General features: G+C 47.7%; 1 protein-coding gene across 1 annotated transcript in view; it reads right to left on the reverse strand.

The window, feature by feature from the left end:
• LOC144505666 (mast/stem cell growth factor receptor Kit-like) overlaps window positions 1–12410 on the reverse strand; it is a 71852-nt gene that overhangs the window by 23375 nt on the left and 36067 nt on the right. Inside the window, exons 4-6 of the mRNA XM_078231822.1 lie at window positions 7379–7559; window positions 4031–4146; window positions 197–302 (exon numbers count right to left, since the gene is read on the reverse strand). Of these exons, the coding sequence (XP_078087948.1) occupies window positions 197–302; window positions 4031–4146; window positions 7379–7559 (403 nt within the window). The remainder of the gene's footprint in view (window positions 1–196; window positions 303–4030; window positions 4147–7378; window positions 7560–12410) is intronic.

Below are 12410 nucleotides of genomic sequence, written 5' to 3' on the forward strand. Positions count from 1 at the left end.
CTGGGAGCTGATACTGGGACCTTCACCAAAATGGGATGGGTGGCACATTCCTGCCACGGAATGTGGGCACTCAAACCCTCCGCCATACTGGTCTTTTAGTGTCTTGTGTGCCCAACATTGGTCTATTCCTAGGTCTCTGCTCTTCCTATCCCATGATCGTCAGTGCGCTAACTGGCCACTTGAATCTGCCACCTACCTGTCTCTGTGAGCTGGGCACTGGTACCATTGAACAGCCGGAACAGGGAATCCGCTGGCACAGCAGCGGAATACATCGTCCCTCCTGATGATCACTGTTGGCTTTTCTGGGAAAAGAGAAAAAAAAACCTGAATAAAAACCTCCAGGCAGTGAGAGAGGCTTAAACTGAAAGAGCAAACTCACACACAAAAAACACAGAGAATCTGAAGCAGAGAGATCACTCCTTCATATTGAGCTTCACATACTAGGGAGAGGGTGGTGTAGCGGTAATGTCACAGGACTGGTCATCCAACAGCCCAGGCTAATACCCTGATTTGATTTGATTTGATTTATTGTTGTCACATGTATTAGTATACAGTGAAAAGTATTGTATCTTGCGCGCTATACAGACAAAGCATACCGTTCATAGAGAAGGAAATGAGAGAGTGCAGAATGTAGTGTTACAGTCATAGCTAGGGTGTAGCGAAAAATCAACTTAATGCAAGGTAAGTCCATTCAAAAGTCTGACAGCAGCAGGGAAGAAGCTGTTCTTGAGTCAGTTGGTACGTGAAGGGTGGTGGGGGCCTGGAATGCACTGCCAAGCAAGGTGATTGAGGCGGACACGCTGGGATCGTTTAAGACTTATCTAGATAGCCACATGAACAGACTGGGAATAGAGGGATACACACGAATGGTCTAGTTGGGCACATGAGCGGCGCAGGCTTGGAGGGCCGAAGGGCCTGTTCCTGTGCTGTATTGTTGTTCTTTGTGACCTCAGACTTTTGTATCTTTTTCCCAAGGAAGAAGGTGGAAGAGAGAATGTCCGGGGTGCATGGGGTCCTCAATTATGCTGGCTGCTTTGCCAAGGCAGTGGGAAGTATAGACAGAGTCAATGGATGCGAGGCTGGTTTGCGTGATGGATTGGGCTACATTCACAACCTTTTGTAGTTCCTTGCAGTCTGGGGCAGAGCAGGAGCCATACCAAGCTGTGATACAACCAGAAAGACTACTTTCTACAGTGCATCTGTAAACGTTGGTGAGAGTCGAAGCTGACATGTCAAATTTCCTTCATCTTCTGAGAAAGTAGAGACATAGGTGGCACTTCTAAACTATAGTGTCGGCTTGGGGGGACCAGGACAGGTTGTTGGTGATCTGGACACCTAAAACCTTGAAGCTCTCGACCCTTTCTACTTGGTCCCCGTTGACAGGGGCATGTTCTCCTTTATGCTTCCTGAAGTCAATGACAATCTCCTTCGTTTTGTTGACATTGAGGGAGAGATTATTGTTGCCGCACCAGTTCACCAGATTCTCTATCTCATTCCTGTGCACTGTCTTGTCATTGTTTGAGATCCGACCCACTACGGTGGTGTCATCAGCAAACTTGAAAATCAAATTGGAGGGGAATTTGGCCACACAGTCATAGGTGTATAAGGAGTATAGCAGGGGGCTGAAAACACAGCTTTGTGGAGCACTGGTGTTGAGGATGATGGTAGAGGATTACTTATTTGAAGCGCTATCAATTAGGCAAAAGACTACTTGTGCGCCAATACAACTGTAGGCTTTTATTCATTACAGAACTAGGAGCACATCCTAACAGATAACCGACCCGAACTGAACAAGGGGGAGGAAACAGCCACCTTTATACTGGGTGACAAGGGGAGGAGCCGGCAGGGGATGTGTCCAGGCATGACAAACACAACAACGGTGGTCCAGACAGGACAAAGGCGCAACTGTAGTCCACCACATTACTGATTGTGGTCTGTGAGTTAGGAAGTTCAGGATCCAACCGCAGAGGGAAGTCTCTGGGGGCATGGGTTCAAATCCCATCAAGGCAGAAATTAAAACGAATTAGAATCATAGAAGAAACCCTACAGTGCAGAAAGAGGCCATTTGGTCCATCAGGTCTGCACCGCCCACAATCCCACCCAGGCCCTATCCCCATATCCCTACATATTTACCCACTAAGTCCTCTAACCTACGCATCTCAGGACACTAAGGGGCAATTTTAACATGGCCAATCAACCTAACCCGCACATCTTTGGACTGTGGGAGGAAACCGGAGCACCCGGAGGAAACCCACGCAGACACAAGGAGAATGTGCAAACTCCACACAGACAGTGACCCAAGCCGGGAATCGAACCCGGGTCCCTGGAGCTGTGAGGCAGCAGTGCTAACGACTGTGCTACCGTGCCACCCCTAAAAGCAAACTGGTTGTCTGATATGTATTGACCAATATTTGTGGAATCATAGAATAAAGTAGAATGTAAAGGCAAGAAGTGAAAGGGGACACCTGGATATGAACCAGGGACTTCTTGATCTGTAGTCAATTAAAGAATTAAAGAGACATTGGCCTGTAATTTCCTGGGGGGTTGGGGGTGTGGTAGGTGTCCAACGTGGCATTCAGTCCAGTGTTTAAAATAGTTACTCTGAAGTCGGAAGTGCCTTTTTTCCTCCTTCGAACTCTTTCAGAGTAACTATGAGGGCAAAACTGGCAGAGCCATCCAGAGTTAATGATTGAAATTGCTTTGTCGTATGGATCCCTGCCCAGGGCAATTCTGCAGGGGGAGTTAGAGCTTCCAGATGATTGCAGGGTAAATCCTTGCTGGAGAACTTCCTAGAGGGTTCCCCAGCGAGAGGGACCCCCCCCCCCCCCCCCCCCCCCCCCCAGCGAAAGGGACCACCCCCCCCCCCCCACCCCCCCGCAGCGAGACGGACCACCCACCCCTCCCCTCCCCCACCCCACCCCCCCGGCTCTCCTGAGGAGCCAGGAAGTTTTGGCCCAATGAGTAAGGCTGAGGAATTAGTGTTAACACTGAAATTGGGTTGCGATATGTCTAAAGAAAAGCTGGATAAATGATTGTGGGAGAAAGTAATCGATGGGTTTGCAGACAGAGTGAGGTAAAGTTGGGCAGGAAAAGGCTATTGTGGAGTATGGGTCAAAGGGCAGGTTTTAGGGAAACACTGAGCATGCTGGGAGTCACTGAATGGGATCTATAAGATTATGAAAGGGTTTGATGGAGTTGATTAATGGAGACCAAAACTAACGCTCCTGAATATAAGATAACGACTGATAAATCGAAATGTCTCGACTCAGAGGGTGGCGAGAATGTGGAACTCACTCCCACAAGGAATCACTGAGGCCAACGGGGAAAGCTGAACAGTTTGAGAAATCCCAGCACGGACGAGTTTGAGGGAAGATACTTCAAGCTAGAGCCTGGGAAAAATTCTGAAAGATAGTTTGGAGAGATCAAAAGATTGACTTAATGGAAGAGGATGGAGGGAGAGGAGGGGGATTGAGGATGGAGGGAGAGGGAGATGATGGAGAGGGGAGGGAGATGGAGGGGATTAACGGTGGAGGGACAAGGAGGGGATTGAGGATGGAGGGAGAAGGAGGAGATTGAGTGTGGAGGGAGAAGTAGGGGGTTGAGGGTGGAGGGAGAGGGTTGAGGGTGGAGGGAGAGGGAGGGGGTTGAGTGTGGAGGGGAGAGGGAGGGGGTTGAGGGCGGAGGGAGAGGGAGGGGGTGGAGGGAGAGGGAGGGGGTGGAGGGAGAGGGCGGGGGCGGAGGGAGAGGCAGGGGGTGGAGGATGGAGGGAGAGGGCAGGGTGGAGGGAGGGGGAGGGGGCTGAGGGTGGAGGGAAAGGGAGGGGGTTGAGGGTGGGCAGTGAGGGGGTTCAGGATGGAGGGAAAGGAAGAGGATCGAGGGTGGAGGGAGACGGAGGGGATCGAGGGTAGAGGGAGAGGCTGGTGAAGAACCCACATCGAGACAGTCCACTGAAGTGTGAAGCACACTCTACTCTCTCCTAACAGAGAGTGCTTCAACCAGAGTCAGGGGGTTCAAGTGAGGTGTTACTTACGATTTATCAATAAATAGAAGGTGAGCGATGAGTTTGCTTTCCCATTGGATGCGAAGAATGTATATTCGCCGCTCTCAGTCTCCTTCAGTCGCACCATCGAGAGGGAACTCTTATAGCTGCAACATAATATAAAAATACAGAATCACAGCTCGCAATCTTTCCTGTCTCCCATTCCCTCTAGATTCCAGCTCCACCTATTCTGAAGTGGGAAGTGTCACAACACTTATCCTGGTTCACATTTCATCAGGAATAGATGAATAGTGATCACAGGCGTGTTATATATTGTGTGTGGCTGGCTGACGCTTTCCGCGACCGCTGGGCACCGCAGGGGCTGGGGTGTCTTATCGACCCTGACAATCACCTTTTGGTTTGATGTTTTAAGTTTCCTTTCGACTTTGTTTTTGGTTCGGGCTGTTCCCCCTTCCTTTTGGGGAGTTGCCCCTTTTAATTTGTCCCTTAGTTAATTTGAGTTTGTTTATTTGGTTGGTGTTGAAAGACATGTGTGGCTGGCTCTGGAATTATTAACACCGGCCTCAGACTTAGTTTGAAACAAGGACATTTATTGATGAGAAACTTTGGTACAGGAGAGAACCCAATTCAACATGCTTACTGCACGCTTCCGGAAGATTCTGCCTGAGAGAAGCCTTCACCCTCTGATGTGAATGTTCACTTTCAGTTTCCTGGTCCCTCAGTCAGGTGACCCTCTATTGCTGTACTGCCTTAAAGAGACAGACACCACATACACAACAAGGCGGGAACCCGAGCTGATTAAATCCATCTCTCAGCATTTCTGCTAAGATCAAGCATCAGATCAAGCCCAAGATGCAGTGCGATGCCTTATCTTGTCAGCTTGGATCTTGTTTGTCTCTCTCTTGGGGACCATAAAGTGGATTCAGTTTGAATTTGGTTTCTTGGAGCACTGTCAGAGGGTCAGTACTGAGGGAGTGCTGCACTGTCAGAGGGTCAGTGCTGAGGGAGTGCTGCACTGTCAGAGGGTCAGTACTGAGGGAGTGCTGCACGGTCAGAGAGTCAGTACTGAGGGAGTGCTGCACTGTCAGAGGATCAGTACTGAGGGAGTGCTGCACTGTCAGAGGATCAGTACTGAGGGAGTGCTGCACTGTCAGAGGGTCAGTACTGAGGGAGTGCTGCACTGTCAGAGGGTCCAGTACTGAGGGAGTGCTGCACTGTCAGAGAGTCAGTACTGAGGGAGTGCTGCACTGTCAGAGGGTCAGTACTGAGGGAGTGCTGCACTGTCAGAGGATCAGTACTGAGGGAGTGCTGCACTGTCAGAGGGTCAGTACTGAGGGAGTGCTGCACTGTCAGAGAGTCAGTACTGAGGGAGTGCTGCACTGTCAGAGGGTCAGTACTGAGGGAGTGCTGCACTGTCAGAGGGTCAGTACTGAGGGAGTGCTGCACTGTCAGAGAGTCAGTACTGAGGGAGTGCTGCATTGTCAGAGGATCAGTACTGAGGGAGTGCTGCACTGTCAGAGGATCAGTACTGAGGGAGTGCTGCATTGTCAGAGGATCAGTACTGAAGGAGTGCTGCACTGTCAGAGGGTCAGTACTGAGGGAGTGTCGCACTGTCAGAGAAATTGTATGGAATGATTTCTGCATTACAAGTTGAAGGAACCATTTTTTGGATGAAATGTTAAGCTAAAAACCCATCTGTCTGTTCCAGAGGTTCCTGTGCCTCTTAGAGATAGTAAGAGTGTTAACAATACCAGGTTAAAGTCCAACAGGTTTATTTGGTAGCAAATGCCATTAGCTTTCGAAGGAGCAAGGGTTTGTTCAAAGCTGAACAGTAAGATGTCTTTGATGAGATCTCTCCCTCTACTCTAAGACTGCTTTAACAGTTGCTGGGATGTGTACAAGATATCTCTTTCTTTAACTACACAATCACAGCCACCATGCTTTGAAGTGTTATAAACGCTTTGATATCTGGCATATATAGAATAGCTCTTTATCTGAATGAGCACTTTATTTGCAGTAGGGATGGTGCTATAATGAACTCGAAGGTCCCCTGCAACACCTGAATTCTTGGATGTTACGACCTATTTGACGGTTGTATTGTCTATTGGTTCAGGCAAAGCAGTCTGAGCTGCTGTTTATCTCTAGCCCAGGATCACAGTGTAGTTCTAACCCCAAAGCCCGCTGGTATGGTGCTGCTCTGATTCTCATTCTGAACTCACTCAAACTGCAACCATGGGGAAATGATGAAACTGAACTCAATAAACCATCCACCAATAAAAGTGACCATGAAAGAGTTGACTTGTGCCTGTAGTAATTGGAAAGATTGGTGACCACCAGTAAATATCTCACCACTATAACAGTTTATTTACAAGCAGATAATTATACAGAGCACTTTCATGATGTTAACACTTCCAGCTCTCAGATAAATCTGACTACAATAGCCATGTTCCTCACCGAGATCCCCACGCTCAGTCCCCATCGTCAATCAACCTAACCAAAACTCTACTCTGAAACCCCAGGAGGAACCCAAGTAAACACAAATGCATTCGCTCTGCTTAAACAAAAACTCCATGTGCAAAATTAGAAATTATCCTTTTCTGAGGAAGGATGTTCTTGCTCTCGAGGGAGTGCAGCGAAGGTTTACCAGGCTGATTCTGGGGATAGCGGGACTGATGTATGAGGAGAGATTGACTAGTTTAGGATTGTTTTCGCTGGAGTTCAGATGAATGAGGGGGGATCTCATAGAGACTTATAAAATTCTAACAGAACTAGACAGGGTAGATGCAGGGAGGATGTTCTCGATGGTGGGGGAGTCCAGAACCAGGGGTCACAGTCTGAGGACACAAGGTAGACCATTTAGGATGGAGATGAGGAGACATTTCTTCACCCAAAGAGTGGTGAGCCTGTGGAATTCATTACCACAGGAAGTAGTTGATGCCAAAACATTGAATGCATTCAAAAGGTGGCTGGATACAGCACTTGGGGTGAATGGGATCAAAGGTTATGGGGAGGAAGCAGGATTAGGCTATTGAGTTGGATAATCAGCCATGATTTTAATGAATGGTGGAGCAGGCTCGAAAGGCCAAATGGCCTCTTCCTGCTCCTGTCTTCTATGTTTCTATGTCATCTTGTGCTCCCAGTTACTAATTTATAGGTTTTCCTAGACAAATCGGCACCCTGCAAAAGAGATCTGAATTCTAAACATACCCCTGACAAGAAACATGATATAAATATATTTCTTGAAGGTACATCACAATGGCGAGGCCATGGAAGGATTATAACAGGTTGACACATTTCAATGTGAACTCCTTACACGACCGTGACCAATTGGGACCATGTGTCCCTTCATTGTTTGCCGTTGCTTCTTTGCTACATTACCTATTGTATCCCTCAGAGAATGTCGACTTATGATCAGTTGTATTGTTCCTGGTCTTATAGATCCACCGATGCTGCCTTAGTTTAGGATATGCCTCAATTTTCACTTGGAGTTGGAGGTTCTCCCCGACGTTTGCCTCCAGGACGGTTTTCTGATCCGTTGAGATTTGCACGTAACCTCTCTCTGTTAACACAACAAGGAATTGGGTCATTTCCTGGAATCATCAGCCCTGCTTCCCAATTGCTGGGCAAAATGCAACCAGCGCGTATATTGTGAAGGGGCAAATAGCTGCAAATATCCAGAATTCTGTTGTCTCATTCCCTCAACGGATTATTAATCCAGGGAATGAGAGAGAGCAGTTTGAGAATTTGGATTCACTTTTCAATAAAAAAAACAGACATAAGGATCTGGCTTCAGTAAAAGAGACCACAGTGCTGTCAGTATTGTATCTTGTCCACATTCTGACATGAAGATAGCAGCAGCTTATAAAAGGACAGAGTGACATGAATTCCATGAAACAATCAAAAGGCAATGGTGAAGATCCAAATTCAGTTTTGCAACTTCAGATTAGATGAGGAAGCAACCAGATTTGCTGCTGGATTGGGGTGGTCGAATCGATCCGGAAAGTGTTTCCCAGGATGTGGTCCGTTCCATGTCTGTTCCCAGGTTAACACAATAGTGAAAACCTATAAGGAATAATGAAACCTCTCAACTCCAGAGAATGAAGAACCTGACTCATGTGGAGTGATAAAAACCCTAACTCCAACCCTGATCCCAGCAATACACCCTGTGCCACGTGGTAGCGAGACAAGTAATAGGAAGATGGTGCAGCTTAGTAAGTGGCTTGAGAGTTGGTGCTGGAGGGAGAGCTTCAGATGCTTAGACCACTGGGATCTCTTCCATGGCAATTGGGACCTGTACAAAAAGGACGGGTTGCATCTTAACTGGAAGGGCACTGACATCCTAGCGGGGAGATTTGATTGTGCAGTTTGGGTAGATTTAAGCTAATAAGGCAGGGGGGTGGGATCCAAAGCGGCAGGACAGCAAGTGAGCAGAAGGTGTAAGTCAACAAATTAACCAGTCAGTTGAAAAATAACGTTCCAGAAGGGAGGAAACATAAAAAGATAAAATGTACACTGAAACGTGGAGTAAGTATTAGAGATAAAGCTCAATGTTATCAGAGATCAACAAGTAAGGACGGAGAGAGGGGAAGGCAAATCAGTAGAATTATTTTACAAGTTCATAAGTTCATAAGATATAGGAGCAGAATTAGGCCATTCAGCCCATCGAGTCCTCTCCGCTATTCAATCGTGGCTGATCTGCTCCTCATCCCCATTTTCCTGCCTTCTCCCCATAACCCTTCACCCCATTACCAATTAAAAATCTGTTTAACTCCTCCTTAAGTTTACTCACTAATTATTTAAAGACCTTATACCCAAATGCACGCAGCATTCGAAACAAAGTTGATGAGCGGACAGCACAAATAGTGGCAAACAGGTATGAGCTGGCGGGGATTGCTGGAATGTGGTTACAAGAGAATCAGGACTGGGAATCGAATGTCCAAGGATGTTCAGTATTCCGGAAAGACAGACGACAAGGAGGAGAATATGGAACAGAAACAGAAAATGCTGGAAAATCTCAGCAAGTCCGACAGCATCTGTGGGGAGAGAATAGAGCCAACATTTCAAGTCTGGATGACCCTTCGTCAGAGCTGAGAACAATGAGAATCAGCAGAGATGAATACTATGAGGATCAGGAGGCTCAGGGCGGAATGGGACAAAGGGAATGGAAATGAGGATACAGAAGGCTGAGGAGGTGCTAAAAGTGTTCATTAAGTGATCAGAATGCATGAATGGCAGAACAGGAATACAGATTGTTAAAGGGTTGTCTGAGGAATGTGGCAGTTGCCCTGAAGGGTGGGGGGGGGGGGGGGGGGGGGGGGAGGTGCAAGAAAGAGCTGGAATGGAGAAGTGGGAAAATGGAGGTGAGAGAGAAGGATGATAAAATGGATGAATGAGATGAAACAAAATGAAATAAAGTAAATGGAAATAGGGTGAAAATGGAGGGGAGAATCTGTGCTCTGAAGTTGTTGAACTCAATGTTCAGTCCGATAGTCCACAGAGGATGTGAAGAGTTGTAATCACGGTAGTTGTGGGAGTCGGTGGGTTTGTAATGGATACTAGCGGACAGTTTATCAGCAGAAATGGAGACAGAGCGGTCAAGGAAGGGAAGAGAAGTGTCAGAGGTGGGCAATGTGAAGGTGATTGGGGAATGGAATTGGGGATTGGGGATTGAGAGAACCAGTTCAGCCATTCCCCACCAGGATGGGCTCAAAGCCCTTTGCTTCTTCCGCGATCAGAGGTCTGAACAATGTCCATCCAGCATCACCCTCCTCTGTCTGGCTGAACTGGTTCTCTCATTCAACAATTCCCCCTTTAACGCGTCTCACTTCCTCCAAATAAAAGGTGTGACTATGGGCATCTGCACGGGTCCTGTCTTTTTATGGGCTATGGGTTAGGGGCGGCATGGTGGCACAGTGGTTAGCACTGCTGCCTCACAGCGCCAGGGACCCGGGTTCGATTCCCGGCTTGGGTCACTGTCTGTGTGGAGTTTGCACATTCTTCCCGCGTCTGTGTGGGTTTCCTCCGGGTGCTCCGGTTTCCTCCCACAGTCCAAAGATGTGCGGGTTAGATGGATTGGCCATGCTAAATTGACCCTTAGTGTCAGGGGGACTAGCTAGGGTAAATGCATGGGGTTATGGGGGATAGGGTCTGGGTGGGATTGTGGTTGGTGCAGACCTGATGGGCCAAATGGCCTCCTTCTGCACTGTAGGATTCTATGATTCTTTGGGGAGCATTCACTGTTCCAGTCCTACTGCGGCTCCCTCCCACGACTCCTTTATCAATACATCGACAACTATTTTGGTGCCACTTCATGCTGTCGTCTGGACCTGGAAAAATTTATCAATTTTGCTTCCAATTCCACCCCTCTATCGCCTTCACATGATCCATCTCTGACACTTCTCTTCCCTTCCTTGACCACTCTGCCTCCATTTCTGGTGATAGACTGTCCACTGGTATCCATTACAAGCCCACCACTCCCACAGCTACCTTGACTACAGCTCTTCACACCCCACATCCAGTAAGGACTCCACCCCATTCTCTCAGTTCCTTTGCCTCCACTGCCTCTGTTCTGATGATGCCTCTTTCCAAAATAGCGCTGCCGATATGTCCTCCTTCTTCCTCAATTGTGGTTTTCCACCCACTGCGGTTGACAGGGCTCTCAACCACGTCCAACCCATCCCCTAAGCCATTGCTCTCACCACTCCCCTCCCTCCCAGAACCAGGAAAAGGTCCCCCTTGTCCTCACTTTTTACCCCACCAGTTTTCGCATTCATAGGATCATCCTCCGCCATTTCCACCAACTCCAGCATGATGTCACTACTCAACACATCTTCCCCTCACCCCCCCCCTGTCAGCATTCAGCAGGGACCGTTCTCTCCGGGACACCCTGATCCATTCTCCGTCTCACCCAACACCTCACCCCCTGCCCATACAACAGCCCCTTCAAACCTGGAATCAATCTAGTGAACCTCTTCTGAACCGTCTCCAGTGCCACTACATCCTTCCTCAAAGAAGGTGACCAAAACTGAACACAATACTCCACACCTGCCCCTTTACCTCTGCCCTGCTCACTGTTCCAGGTCCTAAACACCCCTTTCAGATGAAGCAGCGTTTCACATGCACCTCCTTCAATCTGGTCTATTGCATTCGCTGCTCCAATGCGGTCTACTCTTTGCTGACCTCAAACCCAGACCTTCCTGACTCATACCACTTCAACACACCACCCTGCTCTCCTGTCCACATGTCCGTCCTTGGCCTTTTGCAATAATTTGATTTGATTCATTAATGTGGATAAATGCAGGGATTATCCATTCTGGCTGGTAAATAAAAGGGCAAATTACTATTTAAACGGGAAACAGATTCAAAAGGCATCTGTGCAGAGGGATCTGGGTGTCCTTGTGCATGAGTCACAGAAAGTGGGTATGCAGGTGCTGAATGTTATAAGGAAGGCAAATAGAATCTTGGCATTTATTGCAAAGGGTCCAGAGTATAAAAGTAGAGGATTGTTGTTACAATTGTATAAGGCATTGGTGAGACCATACTTGGAGTATTGTGCTCAGTTTTGGTCACCTTCTTTAAGGAAGGATGTGGTGGCACTGGAGGCAGTTCAGAAGAGGTTCATTAGATTGATTCCAGGTTTGAAGGGGCTGTCGTATGAGGGGCGGTTGAGCACCTTGGGCTTGTACTCACTGGAGTACAGAACAATAAGGGAAGATTTGATTGAGGTATATAGAATACTCAACGGGATTGATAAAGTAAATGTTCACCAAATGCTCCCCCTTCCAGAACAGTCTAGGACAAGAGGTCACAGTTGTAGAGTAAGAGGGAGGAAGTTCAAGACAGAGATAAGGAGAAGCTACTTCTCACAGAGGGTTGTGAATCTACGGAACTCACTGCCCCAGAGTGCAGTGGATGCAGAATCAATCAAAGGATTCACAAAAGAGACAGATAAATATTTGATCAAAAGTGGGATAAAGGGCAATGGGGAAAAGGCAGGGAAGTGGAGTTAGAATAAGATGGGGATCAGCCATGATCGTATAGAATGGTGGAGCGGACTCGAAGGGCTGAATGGCCTACTCTCGCTCCTCATTCCTATGTTCCTAACCCTAACCCTAATCCTAACCCCTAAACTAACCATAACCCTAACCTGAACACTAACACTAACCCCCAACACTGACACTAACCCCAATGCTAAATCTAACCTTAACCCTAACACCAATCCCAATCCTTACCCGAACCCTAACCACAACCCAAACCCAAATCTTAACCGGAACACTAACTACAACCTTAACCCCAGCTCTACCCCTAACTTGAACCCTAACCAAATCCCAACCCCAACACTAACACTAACCCCAACATTAAGCCCAACCCTAATGTCAACACTAAATCTAACCTTAACCCTAACCCCAAC

The sequence above is a fragment of the Mustelus asterias genome, chromosome 16 (genome assembly GCF_964213995.1).
Source record: "Mustelus asterias chromosome 16, sMusAst1.hap1.1, whole genome shotgun sequence".
Lineage (NCBI taxonomy): Eukaryota > Metazoa > Chordata > Chondrichthyes > Carcharhiniformes > Triakidae > Mustelus > Mustelus asterias.